The sequence below is a fragment of the Frieseomelitta varia genome, unplaced genomic scaffold (genome assembly GCF_011392965.1).
Source record: "Frieseomelitta varia isolate USP_RPSP 00005682 unplaced genomic scaffold, Fvar_1.2 scaffold_681, whole genome shotgun sequence".
In the NCBI taxonomy this organism is placed as follows: Eukaryota; Metazoa; Arthropoda; class Insecta; order Hymenoptera; family Apidae; genus Frieseomelitta; species Frieseomelitta varia.
The window spans coordinates 74,938-93,696 of record NW_025110458.1 but is presented as its reverse complement, the minus strand read 5'-3'; the positions used below and the strand labels follow the sequence as shown (position 1 = coordinate 93,696).

Below are 18,759 nucleotides of genomic sequence, written 5' to 3'. Positions count from 1 at the left end.
AAAAAAAAAAAAAAAAAAAAAAAAAAAAAAGAAAGTTTTCTTACGACTTGGAACTATAGCCATTGCAAGTCCACAAATAATCTCGAGCGATCCGACGACTCGTCTGTACCATTTACTTGGTACTTTGAAATCCAGCGTACCAGACAATGGAAACACCTTTGCATATTTCACATATTCTTTCCTCTGTAAACATAACGGCAGGATAAACTGGCTGGTGAATTCGTCTGGTGAACAGAGGACGATGGTAATTGTGATCGAGGCAGAGTCGAACGAGTTGAAAAGAGAACGAGGCGTTCAAGTAAAAGAAAATTGTCACAATTTCAGCCTGGTGGATATTATACGCTGGCACTCTTGAAGCAATATTTTTGGCGCGTCACCAAGCGTTTAGTTGATGGTTTACTATAACTTTGGACATTGGGTAACAACAACGGACGAAAATAATCTTCTAACGAGATTCATTGAGGCGAACGAATTAAATTTAATTTTCATTGCATTTCAAAGAAATTTCAACTATCTGAATCTTTGCGATACCAATCGATTAAATTTTTATTCTTTTCCTGAGAATATTGATCTCGGAGGTAAGATCTCGAGTAATCAAAATACAAAACGAACGTTAATTAATAATAATAATAGTCATTAGCAACTGTAATTGTCAATGAAATGTGAAATTCTCTCTCCCTTGCTCGCCGTTTCCAAATATTGTACACAATAGCCGTTATAAATTGTTATTTTTTCTTCCCCTTTCGTTTATATATTTATTTGTTCTTTCATCTCGTACGTTTCATTGCACTGTTTCGTTGAAATTTTTAGAAAATTAATAATTTTGGAAATAGAACGTTAAGAAGAATGAAAAGTTGTAAAAACAAGTAAAATAAAGGTGAAAAAGAAAGAAAGGGAGGGAAGGAAAGAAATATTCAGAGATGCACAATATACATAGAAACACACACACGTGTATGGCATAGAATTGACGTGTACTTCTCTTGTTTGACACACAAAAATTACGAAAATCAGACGGCTGGTTCGCGTATGCTTTAGACGTTTAAACAGAGAGGATGAGATTTTGACAAATTTTTGTGGAATAAAGGTAGAGGAGCTAACGTTGGGAAGAATAAAGAAGGGAGCAGAAAGAATGATTGATAAAGTTGACAGACTGTCATAACAACGTACATGTCGTTAAGACGCGGTGCGTGTAATGTACGAAGTCTAGACACACCAGGGAGGAAAAGGTAAAAATAAGAATTCAGTTTCACGCGGTATATAACGATAGAAAAAAAAACAACGGTTCGGAGACAAGACGAAAAAGGAGAAATGAACGGTACGCGAGGGGAAAAATTTCGATTGTGTATCAATTGAATATGAGAGTAGGGTGAATTTGTGTTACATAATTGTAAGAGCAAGTGCTCACCAAATCCTTGTGAAGATCCTTACTAATATGAGAAGTTAGCTTCATAGTACCGACGAAAACGAAGAATATTCCAAGAAGAACTGAGAGAGACTTTAGAACGATCGAGCCCATAATTCGTTGGCTGAACACCGTTAGCGACACGAGCGTGTTAGACGTACGGTGGAATCGATTCGGAATCTAGACTGGACGAATGACTCGTAGCCGCGAATTCGTTACGCGCGACTCGTGCAATCTCAGTAAACTGTCTTTTTCTGTTTTTCCTTCTACTTTTCTTTTTTCACCCTTTTACTTTTATTTTTCTTTTTATTTGTTTGTCTGCTTGTTTGCTCGTTCGCTCGTTTATTCCCTTCCCTATTTCTCTTTTAATTATACATAGTATCTACAGAGTATAGAGATATACTCAGTACAACAATTAGCGTTTCGAACAATTATTCGAATCGCACGTAGCGAGTCAATTGGATACTATGTTTGCAGACGAGCAATATAGCAATCTTGTGCATACTTGGTCTTTTCTTTCTCTTTCGGTTTGACTCGGTCTGTTCCGACTGCGACAGCGCATAACGTGTGCGATACTAGAACGCAGTGTGTCGCGTCGGTTCGTGTTTTGTCGCATCGCATCGCATCGCATCGCGTCGTGTCCCATCGCCGCGTCACCCGTGTTTTACAACTGAATTGCTACTGGTCTTTCTAGAGACACACGTTGTACAGTCGTCTCGTGAGCTGTATTGTAATTTTAACTGGTCGCATCTGGCGCCTCTATGCCTCTACAATATCCAATCTCTGTTCTTTCTTTGCCGACTACAATAATAATAATAATAATAATAATAATAGTAGTACAACGACGCGAATTGAAATAACGAAACGAAATGTTATGTTCCTTTGATAAAACTGACAAAGCACCGATTTAGCGATTTAACAATGTAAGAAAGCAGTTTTTTCATATATTTTTGTCTCTTTTTTATTGAGATAATTAAAATTTGTATTTTCCCTCTCGTAGACTCTTCAGTTTGCGTTGTAAAATTATAGGAATTAAATTGAAAAATCAAAAACAAAAGGTTTTTGATCGTTAATTTGATTGGAACTTGTTGATTGAAACCAAAAACGTTCATTTCAACGAGAAATTCTATACTTTTTATTACAATGTACGCCAATGGATCATAAAAGTATTGAACACCCACTTGGAAGCGACCTAAAAATTTGTTTTTTTCATATACATTGTATTGTTTATGCATTATTTACAAAAGTTTATGTACAATTTCCTGTTACAACAATGATGTGATGTTTTCTAAGTTTTAGGTATCGATGAATTCTTTCCGAAGAATATGTTTGTATCTTGAGATCAATCCACTTCCCAATGAATGTATTCAACTATTCAACACTTGTTATTATCATCGTGATAATGATAACGTGAACAATAATGATCATCATCGCCATTGAATACTAGTTGCCATTGAATGCTTGCCATTATCATTACATATTTGTAGTTTTGACGACTGATGAACTCGTGTTTGCCGTATCGGGCCCGTTTATTCTTCCAATATCCGCAGTGGATAAGTCGACGCCAGTATCGTGTTTGTTGTTTATAAGAACAGTCATGTTTGCATTGCTGTTTGCCAAGCAGACAGGTTTCTTGCGACGCGCGAATACAACAATCTTTCCGTAAACGTTCATTGAATCTTTTGCGCTGCTATTATTACTATGATTTATACTTTTCTCCAATGGTTTTTTAAATACCCTTAATTCTATCTCTTCTGTTTTTCCTATATATTTATCACACTCTTTTCCTCGCGTTACTTCCATCGCAATGCTTGCATTCTCGTTCTCTTGTGTCGACGGCGTGTTCGTCACATCCTCGGGACTATTTTGATTAATTTCATCTTCATAGCAATCGTCGGTATTATGGCAATTGTTCCTAATATCAAGATCACCGGCAGCATTCGCGCTGGTATCGTTATGCTTTTTTTGTTGCGATTCCGTTTTCCTCACCGTTTCGAGAACATTCGATTCGGTTTTTAATTGAACGTTAACTGAATGATCAACGTTCGTTAATTCCGAGTTGGAATTTAATCCAACGTGTTCGTTTTCTTGCAAAAGCGTTGTCCGTAACTCTGACTGCGTATAATTATCTTTGACAGAGTTGTTTTCGCTTGATGCGACATTGGCGACATTGGTGACGCTCTTATCTGTTTGACGATTTTCGACGAACGACATAGCGTTATCCGACGAGGCATTTGGAGCGTTTGCATTCCCTTGCATCTCCTTTTCTACCGTGCCTGGCTGTAAATCATTAGAAGCGTTATTCGACGTTATTCCTGACATGTTCCCAGGAGCTTTATCACACGTGGAAACAGAACTGCGAATGAATTTTTCAATGTTCTCAATGTTCTCGACACTTTCGATGTTTTTAGAAATTGTTTCGCCTGGAGAACACGCGATGTTGGTATCTAAGATTGGAACCGTTCGTAGAACATCGAGAGCTTTCTCCGTTTCATTGCTCACGGTACTCTTTACCGATGTGTTATTCACTGCGAAAGAGGGATCTCCTGGCGGGAGATTCGCATCGGTATCTTGCTGATCCTTTGACCTTTTGTAATTATTGCATGTATCTTTCGACGAATTTTTATTTCGGCTATCTGAAATTTCATCGTCTTCCAAATTTATCGATGAATTCTTTGATTCTTCTTCGTTACCAATTTCCAGAGCATTTGCTGTTTGTGTAGTTCCATCGATTTCTTTCTTCTTTGAAACCTGAGAATATTTTGGATGCTCGATTAAATTTTCTGCATCAGAGTTGCGACGTGAACGCGAACATTCGCTATATTCATCTTGTTTATCTTTGTCGTGTCGTTTAATCGATTCATCAATATTCCGCATTTTTCGTGGTTCATGCTCGTTGTATCGACATTGAGCCTTTTTTACCTCGTCAAACCTCTGATCCGTTGAAATTCGATCAATGGTAGAATGCTTCGTTTGCCTGTCGTTGTACGTTGTATCTTTTTTGGGGATTTTCGATTTATTTGCCGTGCCACTATTCCGAAGATTACATCGTTCCTCAAACTTTCCATCGTGATCACTGTGCTTATTATTATATTGATTTCTATGGTATTTTTCTTCTCGATACGACTTTGTGTACGATGTTGATTTCTCACGCGATCGATGATCATCCGTGCGATGATATTCTTTTTGTTTATCTCTACTACTACGATATTTACTGTGACTGCGTCGACAATTATCTCTCTCAAAAGCCTCGACACAACGATAACTCGTGTCTTTTTTGTCTGAATTATAAATATACAATGTTGAATTTTGAGTAGACTTACGTCGTTTCAAAGAATGATCATCATTAATGTCTCTTTTGTCGCTTTTGTTCTTCGTATCTCTCCTTTCATCTGCTTTATTTGCGTCATGAATTGAGTATCTATGTTTTAGTTCCATGCTCGAGGTATGGACGTATTCTGAATATTTTTTGTTGTGGCCTTTTTCATTAGAATAATCAGAGAATCCAAAGTCGTTGTATCGAGGGAATGCTGACTTCTCATTAGATTCAGAGACTACGTTATTATCCGTTTCTTTCTTTGTTACGTCAAAGCAATGTTTTTCTCCACTAGGTTTCATTCGTTTTACGTGAATGTGCCTATTCTCTTCTTCATTTGCTCTTTTTCCTGTATAGGTGAATGTTGATTTTCTTTGAAATGTAGAACTCATCTCATTTTTATTGTTCAACTGAACATCTTTTGTTGTACTTCCTGAACCTGCTAATAGATTTTCGCTTCCTTTGTATTGTGCAATCACAGAAGATTGGATTTCCTTTGTATTATCAAAGTTAGTGTCGCACGAAAAACCATTTTCTTTGTCACTTTCAACTGTATATCCTGCATTGTTTTTATCATCATTATCACTGTTATTCAACTTGTTTGATCTATCTTTTTTTTCCAAATTCTGTTCGTCCATCATTCTTTTAAGTAATCGTTCGCCAAAAACGGTAATTGGAACTAAGGTGGATTTGTTTTGTTGATCCTTGCTCTGATTGGACAAACTATTTGAGTTCGACATTTGAGTACTCTTTTCATTAACAGAAAAGCAAATGTCAATTGATTTTTGATGTGTATTTGTAACAGTCGTAGAAAGGGTGGATTTACGTATAACATAATTGTTAGAGTATGAACTCCTTCTGAATGTTACATCGTCTAATCTGCAATAATTGTTTCGTCATATAAAACATATTTTTTAAACAACAGGAAATTATCAATTGGATCCACTTACCTTTTCCTTAAATCGTCAATCATTTTATCCTTGCGTGTAATTTCTGCTTTTGCAGTTTTTAATAATGAAAATAAATTAATTTCTAAATTTTTATTCACCTTTTCAGAATTCTCTAATTTTGCCGTAAGTTCTGCAATCTGCTTTTTCAATTCTAATTGTTTCTCCGCGGTATTTTCTTCGTTCTCTGATACAAACTAAAATAGCACAATACAGAAAATTTATACATACAATTTACAGTCGTATTTTATACGGATGTGAAAATCATAACATAACCTAACTATAAAACCCAATCTTAATGCTTACGTTTTTACTAAACTCTGGTCCAAAATCTGGCAAATCTGCATAAATATCAATGTCACTCTCCATGCTTTTCATTAATTCCTATAATAAAACTTTTAATTGAAACTGCATATTCGACTATTGATATAATTTCCCCATTTTTGTCACAAACGTGGATCTTACACACAATGTAGACATTTACTATAGTGTCACGAACGTGGATCTTACACACAATGTAGACTCTTACTATAGTGTAGGGAAAGATACGTCTGTGATACCATTATCTTTTTATATTTGTTAATCACTGTGAAATATGCCAAATGTCGATGTCAGTGAACGACGAATGATGAACAATGAACAACAAACAGTAAACAGTAAAAGTGAATAGTGAACAGTGAACAATGGACATAAGTTATAACCTTGTAAAATATGTTTTAAATATTCTTGAGAGATTGATATCTCTCTTACTCTTGCATCTTTTCTTTGTATCTTCTACATTGAATTTTATTTGAAAAAAGAGATTACAACTTACGTGCAAAATATTAATTAGTTATGTGTAAAATATTATCACTGTTCGTATTTCGAAGAGACACGATAAGACGACTTGGTAATTATTGTATATCTTGTACTCTATTGGTAATTTACGATTGCAATTGAATTGCTGGTAATTTACGATTGCTTTTGTAAACGAAAGTTTAAGTGCAGGTTCAACAGACTTTTTTTTATCTTTTCTTTTCCTAGCTTTCATCAATGAAACGAATGTTAAATCCATTCTTCAAATTTTTTATATGTATTTTTATGTATGTACGTACGCATGTGCATCTATTATCTATGGTCTTTTACGCATAAAAGATCACGTCATATCTAAAAGTGTCTGTTTATGCTTCAGTTAGTTTTGTTGTTAAATCAACATTTTGAGATTTGTATCAGTCGTGTATGTACATATACATACTCGTACAAATGACACGCATGTGTAACATTAGAGGTTTAAATATATGACACGTTTGTCAAATGAGATGTATAGGTCACGACCAAGATTAGCAAAATCGTATTAGCCGTAACGTGACGGAACAAAGAATGTGAAAAACGTTCTAAGAGCCATAAATAATGAAATATAAAAGAAGAAACTTATTTCTATCTCGTTTTATAGAGAAAAAGGAGACTATATAGAGCGAGAAGGTATGTTTTCAAAAATATTTTTCTTCGTCTTTTTTGTGTGGATTTTTATTTTCTTTATATTTTTATCTTTGATTAAACCTCTCGCTAAACTTGTTTAAATTACCGTTGAACTTGAATATGCAATGTTAATATATTTATACATGTATTATAATATATGTTTGTTAAATGATGTAAGAATGTAGGCTGATATATGAAAACACTCATAAAAAATTCCTTGTATTATAGTACAGGTATATTGCAAATTATCACTACAGATAGATTGATCATTTGAAAATTTAAATAAATTACTAAAAACAGTAGTTTTATGACTTTGTGCAAAGATTGCACTAAAATTCGCGGTTAAAAACACGATTAGTAATGCAATTGAAATTGTTGTAGAGTATAAGTCCATTTGATAATAATACGACAACGCCAATAATAATTTGAAACAATAAATAGAAATTAAAGAATAGACGAAGGACGAAGTAGAAGGAATCTTCATATATGATTGGTATATAAGAAGCATAGCTGTAGCTTTTAGAGACTCTTTTTAAAAACTTAAAAAAAAAAAAATTTTTTTTATTAACTTTTCTCAAATTTATCTTTTCGACGCAAGATTTGGACAGACTTCTTAAACGTTGACGATTGCTTCAATATAAAGAAGATTCGAGCTGGTGATGATTACAACATGATGTGTGTGTACCCTACATAGTCGTATTTACCTAGTTACTGTACATACGATCTTGTTTTTTGAATGTTCTTCATATTATTTACTACATTATAATTCTTTTTTTTTTTTGCCTTTTATTATAATATACAAGTGATTACAAATGTTCATGCACGCGCTCAAGTACACGTACATACGTAAATAGCAAAACATTTCGAAAATTTGCGAGATAGAGGGATAATATTGTAAGATTTTCGACGGAAACTCGAAGTATAAATGCGTATACACGCATTCATTTGGCATATTCATGTGAACGAAAGAAGCAGGAAACGGTTAGTTGAGAGTAATAAACAGATCATTTAAGTATTCATTTTCAACAAAGCTTTGGCAATTTGATGGCGTAGCGTAGTTTCGTACGTTACTATCTACTATGCAAATAAAACTTTGAACTTAAAAAATTAAAATTTTACGTACTTGTTTGCGGTTACATGTATTTATGGTTACGAATGTTTGTTTGTTTCGAGTGCTAGTATCATTCGCTGTTAATTTTTTACATGATTCCTGGGGGGGAAACTTGTTCGAATTGAAATTATCAGAAATTATTCTCATTGTTCCTTTCCCATTTCTAGTCGGTTTGGTGTCTTGTCATGCAACACTTAATGGTATTACCGACGAAGCCGTACAATGAAAATTAGATTCATTTCATTAGCAAGTTGATACACAAGTAAAATGTTTTACATGATTCGAAAAGTGAGTTTATAATAAGTATTCAATACAATTTATATTACGACACGTTGAATATGCAAACAAACAAAAAAAATAAATAAATAAATTTATCGCGGCAAATATTTTTCCTCGCGAATCGATAATTTTGATGTTTATTTATATAATGTTACTTTAAATACGAAAGAAATAAGAATGAAGTGGGAGAAATTTGAACTAAACGCTACAGAACGGAGGAAAACAAAGTAGAATAGAACAGCATAGAATAAAATGGAATAGAACGGAATGGGACGTGGTGGGACAGAATGAGACGAAACGAAACAAAACGGAACAGAACGGAACAGAACGGAACGGAACGGAACGGAACGGAATGGAATGGAACGGAATAAAATGGGATGGAATGGAATGGAACGAAGTGGTATGAATCGGACCAGATCGGAGCAAGCTGTATCATGGGATAATAGTGAATAGTATGGAGTAGATAGGTGGGATAGTACAGGTAGAAGTGAATTCGAGAAGAGATAGGTAGAGAAGGATGCAAGTATAAGTAAGTACATAGATTGCCGATGATGGAAACGGCATAGCGAGAGAGGAGGTACATATATATATATATATGTATAATGTTTCTCCCCCCTCTTAAGGCACTCTTGAGGCCCAAGCTTTCCAAGTCTACTTGTGTCGGTCAGTTCGTTAGTAATTACGCGACAAGAGATAAGTCGGGGGGTAGGCGTGCAACACTTGGTGTTGCGTGAAATAAAAAAAAAAAGGAAAACTTTGGGTGTGGCGTTTGTTTTTACAGTGGAAAATCATTGACAATTTACCTTGCTATACTGTTAATTAGTTGTTACGATAGAAAGGAACGTGGGACTTGCAACTTGGACAGTACCTGTGTATATCTCGAAAGTGTTTTTCCCGCTAACGGGTTGGACTGTACGAGGATTAAATTCGTCGTTGAACTGCTTACAATCGAAAAAACATTGTTCGAAACGTAGAAAAATGTTTGATGTTCGGCAGATTTTTATAAACAGATTTCCACAGCATCGATTACATTCGTTTACAGCCGTAATTTAGTAATAGTTTGTACATGTGCTGAGCAACAGTTGTAAGGAATGATCGTCATTCCTATAGATTTCGAAAAAAATTCGGATTCGACGGAAATATTCGTTGGAATATTCCCCAAGTTTAAAACTGTAAAGTGGGAAAAATCTTCGTTTTCACTCTTCCTCGAAACGTTCAATTTTATTTGAATTGCCGTTTGCATTTCGTTCGACTGTATCGGAAGAATGACAGTTTCAGAGGAGTAAGTACGATGACACGTTGGTTTGCTGCCTTTCTCCACTTTTTGTCTTTCACCGTATTTCACCGTGTTTGTGTTTGTTATTGTTATCGAATTATTCTCTCGGATATTTTTCGATTATTTACGGTTCTTCTACCAATAATAGCCTGTTATTGATAAAGAAATTTGGCCAATCTCTGGCCTTAAATTTTATATTATTGTAAAGTGCGTTGTTACGTGCAAAAGTAAAATAACTGATGAAACGGAGAAAACACCTGTCTCTGAAACGTGCAGTGTTTGTTGTCGTAAGTGCTTTTATATCTGTACGAAGCAAAAAAAGAAGAAAAAAGCAAAGAACAAGCGAAGACGTTGACGAAATACAAACAGCTTTGCACGTTATTCGTCTTCATATTTTTCACGTTATTTGAAAAATTACGTTGTTACGAGACTGCACGTACCAACGTATGTACGTATGTACATATATATACATACATACATACGTACGTGTACGTGTACGTGCGTAGAGGGGAGGAGAACGCATAATGAAATCATAACGCGGGTCTAGGCGTGTTCTCTCGTACAAAAAGTTTTTATGGCAGCGGAGCGATTGAAAGTGAGTAGGTGATACGAAGAAAAGTAGCAAAGTCGAACAACAACGAGAATACGTAGAGTGCAACGTGTGCTCGAGGAGAGTACTCGAGCGTGTTCGCGGATTACTCGAGCGCGTTTTTAGGGTTTTAAGATTGAATACACGCTCGGTCAAAAGAGATAGGAATGCGTGGTATGCGACTTGTTCGTTGGACGTGTTCGTTCGCTCCGAGTTGAACCGATTTTATTCGAACACTGGCGAGAATGGCCGAGTCTAGTCGATCTCAACCGATTCGGACCGACTCTTTTCCTGCCGATTGTGACAAAACTTGTTTCACTCTGTTGCTCTATTGCAATTTCTCGGATGTACCGCGGGACTGATTCTATTTGATCTTCGAGGCTTATGTATGTTTTTTCAAAAGTTGTTCCCCGTTGTACGTGTTAGGCACTCTCGAAAAAAGAAACAGCGCCTTACGTAGAAAATATCTCTTCTATTCGGTAAGCCTTGCTTCCTTCAAGGAGGCAAAAAAAGAAAAAAAAAGAAAAAAAAAGTTTCATACGTACTACGTTAGCTCCTGTGATTTAATGTGTACGAATACGTACAAACTTGACACGTACGAACACGTCAAGGGTAAAACCGTCAATTTGAAAGTATGCTCGTCGTATACGTCTTTCTGTTTTTCTTTTTTTTTTCTTTCTTTTTATAATATTTCGACTGGTACTTTGATTTGATCGAACAGCCGCCGTCGACTACTTGGAACGTACACCGCGATGCAATGGGAACACGTTAACGGTGTAACGGTGTAATCTTTTTATCTACAGGCGGTAGAAATATCATCTCGTTCGTTGTCTCGTAGACTTGATCGATCGACATTCGATCAAATGGCAATTATTCGAAAAGTCGATTCGAATAGTGATGAATTTCTCTCTCTCTCTCTCTCTCGAGAGAGAGAGAGAGAGAGAGAGAGAATGATCGTCGGAAAGAAGTTAATTGGCGCGTAACAAAGATACAATTGGAACGTTTGGGTGTCCCTCTGTTGCGTTTAAAATGGTATCGTAAAATATACGCGACACGATGAAAGACAAGCAAGACAGTATGAGAGGAAAGACGAGAGGAACTCGATGAAATGGGAAATACATTAATGTTCATTGTTGCTTGCTTATTTGGTTGCTTTATTGTAGAATGGCCACGGAACTGGCAAACAAGAAGGCCGAGCGCGAGGCTCTGCGCGGTGTTATTCAGCAATGGAACGCCAACAGGTTGGATCTGTTTGAACTATCGGAACCAAACGAGGTGAATTATCGCATCGACTACGTTCGATTTCTTTCGATCTCTTTCGGCTGAGGGATCAAATTTTATCTATCAGCTTGCTCACCAATAGCGAATGTACGCAATGTATTGTATTTTTCAGGATTTAGAGTTCCACGGTGTGATGAGATTTTATTTTCAAGACAGTGGTCAGAAGGTTGCGACAAAATGTATTAGAGTAGCGTCGGATGCGACGAGTCAAGCGGTCATTGAAACGCTTATTGAAAAATTCCGTCCAGATATGCGAATGCTTTCGGTTCCAGAATACGCACTTTACGAAATTCACGAAAATGGTGGTAAGTCAATAGTAGGATTGTCAAGTGTGCGTTGTAATTGCGTTGCAATTAAGACGTCAGAATTGACGTTTATCCTTCGGTTTCTTTTTCTCCTTCTTCTGTTCAATTATTTACAGAAGAACGTAAGCTTGGGCTCGAGGAGAAACCACTGTTGGTGCAATTAAACTGGCACATCGACGACCGCGAGGGACGCTTTCTGCTGAGAAGAATCGATGACAAGACCAACGCTCAGGGCGTTGGTTTCTCTTCTTCGGATGGCTCTAGCTTTCGTAGAAAGTTGAGTAAACGCGAGAAGAAACAGATGAAAAAACAGGAGAAGCTGAGTCGTTTAAAGAGTTTGGAACAAGATGAGAATGCTATACCCGTTGATCAAAATGGAGTAGCCGAGAAACTTTACACGGGTGAGCAAATAACGAATTTCTTGTTATTGATAACCAGCGAGTATATACGCGTGTTATGTAATTCATATAATAGTATAAACAATAGTATAACAATAATTATACCTACGTATATATTTAGATTACTTGGTCTGTACAATGAACTAACAGCGTTCCTGTGTACAGATTGTGTGTATTGGTAAAACGCGATAATGTTCTTGTTTCAGAGTTACCTGAAACAAGTTTTACCAGAAGTATTTCAAATCCAGAAGCTGTGATGAGAAGGCGACGTCAACAAAAATTGGAGAGAAAATTGCAACAATTTCGCAGCAAAGATGGGGGTCCTGATACTGGTGGAACATTGAAGATTTACGGCGAGGCGTTGTGCAAAGACGTACCATATAAAACTTTACTTTTAAGCGTTCGAGACTCGGCAGTTCAAGTCGTGCGAGAAATGCTTACCAAGTATGGTTTAGAGAAGGTGGATCCACAACAGTATTGTCTCGTACAAGTGAGCTACATTTTTTTTTTTTATTTTTCGCTTTTCAATGTGTGCTACGTATAATATCGAATAATTTATAAACATATATATACGTATATATTTCTTTTTTCCTAAATGGTTCATTTTGCAATTGAACGTTGCAGGTAAATAGTGAGAATAACATGAATGGAGGAACACAGCAAGAATATATACTGGACGATGACGAGTGTCCTTTAGCCATTCTTATGAATCACCCTTCTGCTCGCGGTGAGTGTCAGCGTGGTAATTCCTCTAGTAGAAATAATTCAATGTAATTGTCAATTTCAATCGTAAATAAGAATAAATTTTACTTGTAATCGAGTCGAAGGGTCGTATATACGGGTACGAATAGTATAGTACGAATAGCATAGTAAACAGAAATCAAATTGAGAGATATGGAAAGACTTAGGAGGATGAACAAATTTTAAGAATTATTCATCAAAGTTGTACAACAACGATACAACAGCGTAGTTACGCTCGTAGAGACTAGTTAATTCATATCGTCCTATCCCGTGCAATGTCGTGCCATGCCACACGTCATGCCACAAGTCTGGCGTAGTGCAGTATAATGTACATGTATGTACTATATCGATAGTCACGTGCGCGTGCTCGCTGAGCCCGAAGAACCACCCACCAACCCTTATATACCCTCTGACTGTGATACTTGAAATCAGTCGCGCAATATTGTGGCGCAATTTAACGTTACCATGTACCACCAGCAATCGTGATTTAGACTTTTATTTTTACGCAAGTAAATTTTTGTACAAGAAAAGGATTTTTTTATCCTTCTCAGTTTACGCGAATAACGTTTAAAGTTCCATATAATTGCCAGAATAGGATAATAAATTTCTCTAAATTTCTCGGTACACAGTACGAACAGTGAACAAGTATTACGAGTTAATGTATGGTGTAACGCGCCGAAGGATACAGAGCGAGTCAGGTGTTGAATAATACTGTAGTACCATTCCAACATGAGTTGACGACAAAACAATCTGTGCGTCAATTTTCTTGACAATGTAAAACTGAAAACTATTTAGCTTCTCTTAAGTATAAGACACAAAGTATGAAACATAGGAGACCAAAATTGAAGTGATCGATCGAAGAAGGGACCACGGACGCGTGCGCGCACGCATACATACATTCAGAGATATATTCAGGGACCACGTTAAAGAAATCGACAAATTTCGTACAAGATGATGGATTGGGGAATTAGACGTAAGAATATTTAACATTATTCTTTAATCATTTAACAACATTTAGAGATATTCACGGATATTCAGGGACATTCAGGTATAGAAGTAGTTTCTACGTGTGATACGCAAATAAAGTTTTACATCAATAACTCTTCGTACATGTACATACCGATCAATTACAACAGAAATACATTCGAAATGACCGAAATGTTTTTCCTCCAGTGGATTAATACGTGTTTCGAAGATGGAAAGTTGTTTCTTGTTGTGTAGGTAGAATCCTCCCGATAGAAACTCTATAACGCAGATCAAAGTTGACGAGAAATTTGGAGATGTAAATTTTAATCGACTATTCTTTAAACTATTATAACTGATTTATTGTACGCTGCATTGATTTTCGATTCAAATATATATATATATATATATATATATGTATGTGTGTGTCAAATATATATATATATATATGTATGTATGTATGTGTATATATATATATGTACATCGTTCGAAACAGCGAAACGAGAAAATAGATGTGCTTATGTCGGTGAACGTATGTCATGTATTGTGTATTGTTTGTAGGTCAGTTGGATACGTAAAGGGTAGAAAATGTGACACGATATAGCACATGCATCTATAATACAAGAATGATATTTCTAGCATCAGAATATACACAGAATGTACAGAGCGTTCCATCTAAATGTCTTCTCTGTTGCTTTTGGAGATATGGAAAAACTTTATCAACGAAAGTTATTCATTGCAGAGGAAGCCATATTACAGGTGGAGGGATTTCGGAACCATCTCTACTTTTTTTTTTTTTTAAATGGAACGCTATGTTTCTTCACTCACTGATCGATTTCTCTATTAAAAAAAAAAAAAAAAAAAAAAAAAAACACCTAGACGCGTTGAAAAATCATTAGTTTAAAAGATTTTCATAAACATTCCAGAAACAACGGAGATATTTATGATGGTGAAATTGCGCGAAAACAAAAACGGTAATAAAATATTTGTTTTGTGTTATTTACAGGTTCAATCATGTTCCACGTACGGAGACGACCTTCTGACTATGTGCCTCGGAAACGGAAGAAAAAACCTAGTGGCAAGTGGAACGAAGTGGATTACAGGTTTGTTGGAGTGACGAAATGATATACATACTGAGCTAGGGACAACAACTTTGATCGACAGTGAAAATTTAATAGAAATTACCTGTAAAGCAAATTTGAGAGAACTATCGGTGAAATCAATGAAAAGTAACGAGAAATAAACGAGAGATGGTCGTATTTTGTCTGGCAGATACGAAGACGAGAGATTGCCATTTTCGCTCGAGTTGAATCCTGATGGCAATGAAATTGCAAACGGGGCCGGTGTACGGCATCGATTGCAGCCAAATGCAGCAGAAATGGGCTCGGAGAGATCGATATCTATCCATCCGTCTAGTCCGAGCAAATCTACGTCTGTTCCTGCTGCTGCTGTCGCTACCGTTTGCCATACTCGAAGCCCGACCCATCCACCGGAATCAACGCACAATTACGAAACAACTTTCGATCTCGATGGAAACGTTGAGACTGCCAGTCTTACCAGCAGCAGGGATGGTAACAGGTAATGGACAGTGTTATTATATCTGTTCTCACCGAAAAGACACGTGAATAATTTTTCCAACTGATTGTCAAAAACTTGAATTTTCGGAACTCGCGAAACTCTGAAAACTCTCGGCAAACAAAGTGTCGATTCTACTTTGTAAGAGAAATTTTTATTGATCGCAGTTGAATAAAATACAAACAGAATCTTCTTTAAGATCCGAAAACTAACTTTCTGGATCTAATCTGTTTCTCTTTCTTTTTTTTCTTTTTTTTTTGTAGACCATACTGCCGGACTGGATACATATGTACTGAAAAGTCTTTCAGAATACGTCGTGGAGTAGTAATGCAATGAGACATTTTTTGTGATAATAATTTAGTATCTATCTTACATTATCAATTCAGAATTACGATCGATCGCGCGTCCACTTGTATTCTTGAAAAACAAAAAACGACCATCGAACGTTCGTCGAATATTTGAGAAACACATACATATATGACTCAAACATTCTTTATTCGTGCTGCAAGTGATTGTTTATTCATTGATTTTATACTTGTGCGTTATACTTGTCTGAGCTTCGAATTACGAAAAAAAGTACAAAGTTCCAGAATTTCAGAAACTTGAAACTTTTTTGGGTTTCAACGAGTTTCGAGTGTTTCCCTAATCTGTCCCTAGTTTATGTTGTATTAAATAAGTTTACAATAAAAACTTATTTAATACAAGATGAAATTGAATACATACACGGTATGTACGAATCAAGTGTCACACGGCTTGAAACATGAAATACAAATAAAATACGAATATATATATATATATATATCTTTTACAGTTAAACGCACGAGAAATGTCAATCGAAAAATTAAAGAAATAATCTCGATCGTGTCGTTGGTTGTGTGTCGATGGCGTGACACTGAATAATATTGAATTTCTCTGTTACCGTTTCGGACAGAACGCTGCAGAATGATCGACAACCACGTGGAATGGATCCAATCTTACCAGCTGTGTTGGAATTTCTCGAGGAAACGGAAGAAACTTTCTTTCACGCGGTGATTACCGATGTTGAACCGTCGGCACCGCAGTTCAAATTGGCACCAACGTATACGCTTTACTTGGCGGCAAGATATCGCGCAAGCACGCACTACAGACCAGAGTTACAGCCAACGGAGAGAGCTCACAGATTGACCGTGATGTTGGCAAACGTCGCTAGCATGATCCAACGAGTGATACAGGTAACTCGATAAGGTGATCTCGAGCTTCGAGATGATCTAATTTGAGATGAACTACGTATCGAGCAATGAAAACGAGTCCGATCAAGCTCTCCAAATTGTGGGAATGCACGTTTGCCGGTTGTTGGGAATGTTGTCTCTGTTGTCTCGTTCAAGGCGTGCGTAATGATTCTGCACTCTGTTATTGTCGTAGGAACGGTATATGGATACATCTTCGTTGGCGCTGTGGTTAGCAAACGGATCCGAGCTGCTACACATGTTGAAAAACGATCGGCACGTAGGTGCGTTTTCGACGAGGGCGCAGGATATCTTGACGGAAGCAGTTCATACGGCATTCGCGTCGTTGGTCAGGTGCATCTCCTTGGAACTAGCACCGGCAATGTCGCAATTCATGGCCGACGCGGACGAACCTGCGAAAGAAGCTGGAGTGCTCCAAATATTTTCCAGCACGATGGCTTTGCTCAGACGATGCAGAGTGAACGCTGCGCTCACCATACAGCTGTTCAGCCATCTGTTTCACACGATAAACGCGACCGCGTTTAACGCTTTGGTTTCGAATGCGAACTTGTGCGTCAGATGGTTCGGTCGTCGGTTAAAGGCAAGACTAAACGCCCTGGAAACTTGGGCTGAAAGGCAGGGCCTGGAGCTCGCGAGTCAGTGTCACTTGGCAACGATCATGCAAGCGACTCATCTTCTTCAAGCGCCAAAGTACAACGCGGAGGAGCTCGCTACCTTGAGCTCTACCTGCTTCAAGTTGAATTCTCTTCAGGTCAGAGCGTTACTGCAAAAGTATCAACCGGCTGCGGACGAGCCGAGACTTCCCGCGGAGTTGATCGAAAACGTAGTCAAAGTGAGTTGACTCTTGTTCTTAGATAACGATATCTAATCGTCGTGTATTTTGGCGCTGCGACGTGTCAAATGATGATACAGAATTTCCAGTATATTTGTAAGTAACGTGGTGTTGAATTTCAGGTAGCAGAAAGTGTGGCTGACACGCTCGCACGTGCCGATGGCAGAGAGATTCGACTCGAGGAGGAGCCTACGCTCGCATTGGCGCTCCTGCTTCCCGAGGATGGGTACAGTTGTGAAGTTATTCGCGGTGTACCTCCAGGTTTGGCAGAATTCTTAACGCCATTGCAGCGGGATGGTCTTTGCCGTATGGCACCGCAACCCACCAGCAGTGGATATTGGACCATATACATGATAGATCACAATAATGTAAATTGTTCATTTTTTTCTTCTTTGCTTTCTTCTCCCTTTTTTTCTTTCTCAATCTCCCTTTTTTTTTTTGCTGTTGACAAAAAACTAGCGATACTTATAACGACTGGATTCGAACAATGATTGATATTTTAATTTTTGTTTACAATTATGATATTTGACAGTTTCGCAGTCCAAGTGCAATGAGCAATAGATCTGGAGGTTATTCCTGTCATGCGGGACCGACTGGTGCTCAGCCGGAGATACATGTGATAAAACTACACAAGTCTACCAGTGGAATGGGCTTGAGCATCGTCGCGGCAAAGGTACGTATAACATGGTTATATTTACATATGTCGTAGTTATTTTTTAACATATTTACTAACAATAACTATCTTACGAGTACGTGAGATTTTCGTTCTCGCAAATGAAATATACACGTGTATGTGTACGTTTTGCAGGGCGCTGGTCAAGATAGGCTTGGAATATATATAAAAAGTGTAGTTGCCGGTGGTGCTGCGGATGCTGTAAGTAAATATTACGTCATATATACTTTTTTTCTTTTCACGTACAAAAAAAATCTTTTCTCTTCACTTACATTCTTTCGCTATTTTATTATTTCTGTTGTTAATTATATATATGTGTATATATATATATATATATATATATATATATATATATATATATATATATATATATATATATATATATAT

At 36.9% G+C, this 18,759-nt stretch overlaps 2 protein-coding genes and 1 long non-coding RNA gene across 18 annotated transcripts in view; 1 reads left to right on the top strand and 2 right to left on the bottom strand.

Moving 5' to 3' along the window:
• Positions 1–40: 40 nt before the first annotated feature.
• On the bottom strand, positions 41–1,161 carry LOC122535209. The gene is made up of 2 exons (XR_006308114.1): positions 950–1,161; positions 41–183 (listed from the first exon to the last, which is right to left on the bottom strand). It is a non-coding gene; the product is annotated as an uncharacterized LOC122535209 (long non-coding RNA).
• Positions 1,162–2,587: 1,426 nt separating this feature from the next.
• On the bottom strand, positions 2,588–6,306 carry LOC122535207 (putative uncharacterized protein DDB_G0282133). The gene is made up of 3 exons (XM_043666546.1): positions 5,972–6,306; positions 5,669–5,862; positions 2,588–5,597 (listed from the first exon to the last, which is right to left on the bottom strand). The coding sequence occupies exons 1-3, from the start codon at positions 6,032–6,034 to the stop codon at positions 2,876–2,878; spliced, it is 2,979 nt and encodes a 992-aa protein (XP_043522481.1). The 5' UTR covers positions 6,035–6,306; the 3' UTR covers positions 2,588–2,875.
• Positions 6,307–6,435: 129 nt separating this feature from the next.
• The window catches only part of LOC122535196 (afadin-like), a 24,658-nt gene continuing 12,334 nt past the window's right edge, over positions 6,436–18,759 (top strand). For 2 of the 16 annotated variants that reach the window (XM_043666517.1, XM_043666516.1), the window contains exons 1-13: positions 9,120–9,795; positions 11,542–11,653; positions 11,772–11,964; positions 12,081–12,365; positions 12,569–12,852; positions 12,987–13,089; positions 15,073–15,169; positions 15,339–15,644; positions 16,573–16,852; positions 17,043–17,699; positions 17,822–18,067; positions 18,232–18,372; positions 18,508–18,573. In XM_043666517.1, the coding sequence (XP_043522452.1) occupies positions 9,779–9,795; positions 11,542–11,653; positions 11,772–11,964; positions 12,081–12,365; positions 12,569–12,852; positions 12,987–13,089; positions 15,073–15,169; positions 15,339–15,644; positions 16,573–16,852; positions 17,043–17,699; positions 17,822–18,067; positions 18,232–18,372; positions 18,508–18,573 (2,787 nt within the window). In that variant the 5' untranslated portion in view covers positions 9,120–9,778. Of the gene's footprint in view, positions 6,555–8,817; positions 9,043–9,107; positions 9,796–9,844; positions 10,389–10,425; positions 10,858–11,541; positions 11,654–11,771; positions 11,965–12,080; positions 12,366–12,568; positions 12,853–12,986; positions 13,090–13,532; positions 14,077–15,072; positions 15,170–15,338; positions 15,645–16,572; positions 16,853–17,042; positions 17,700–17,821; positions 18,068–18,231; positions 18,373–18,507; positions 18,574–18,759 lie in introns of those variants that run through there. The other 14 variants (XM_043666520.1, XM_043666519.1, XM_043666503.1 and 11 more) reach the window with 13 other exon arrangements.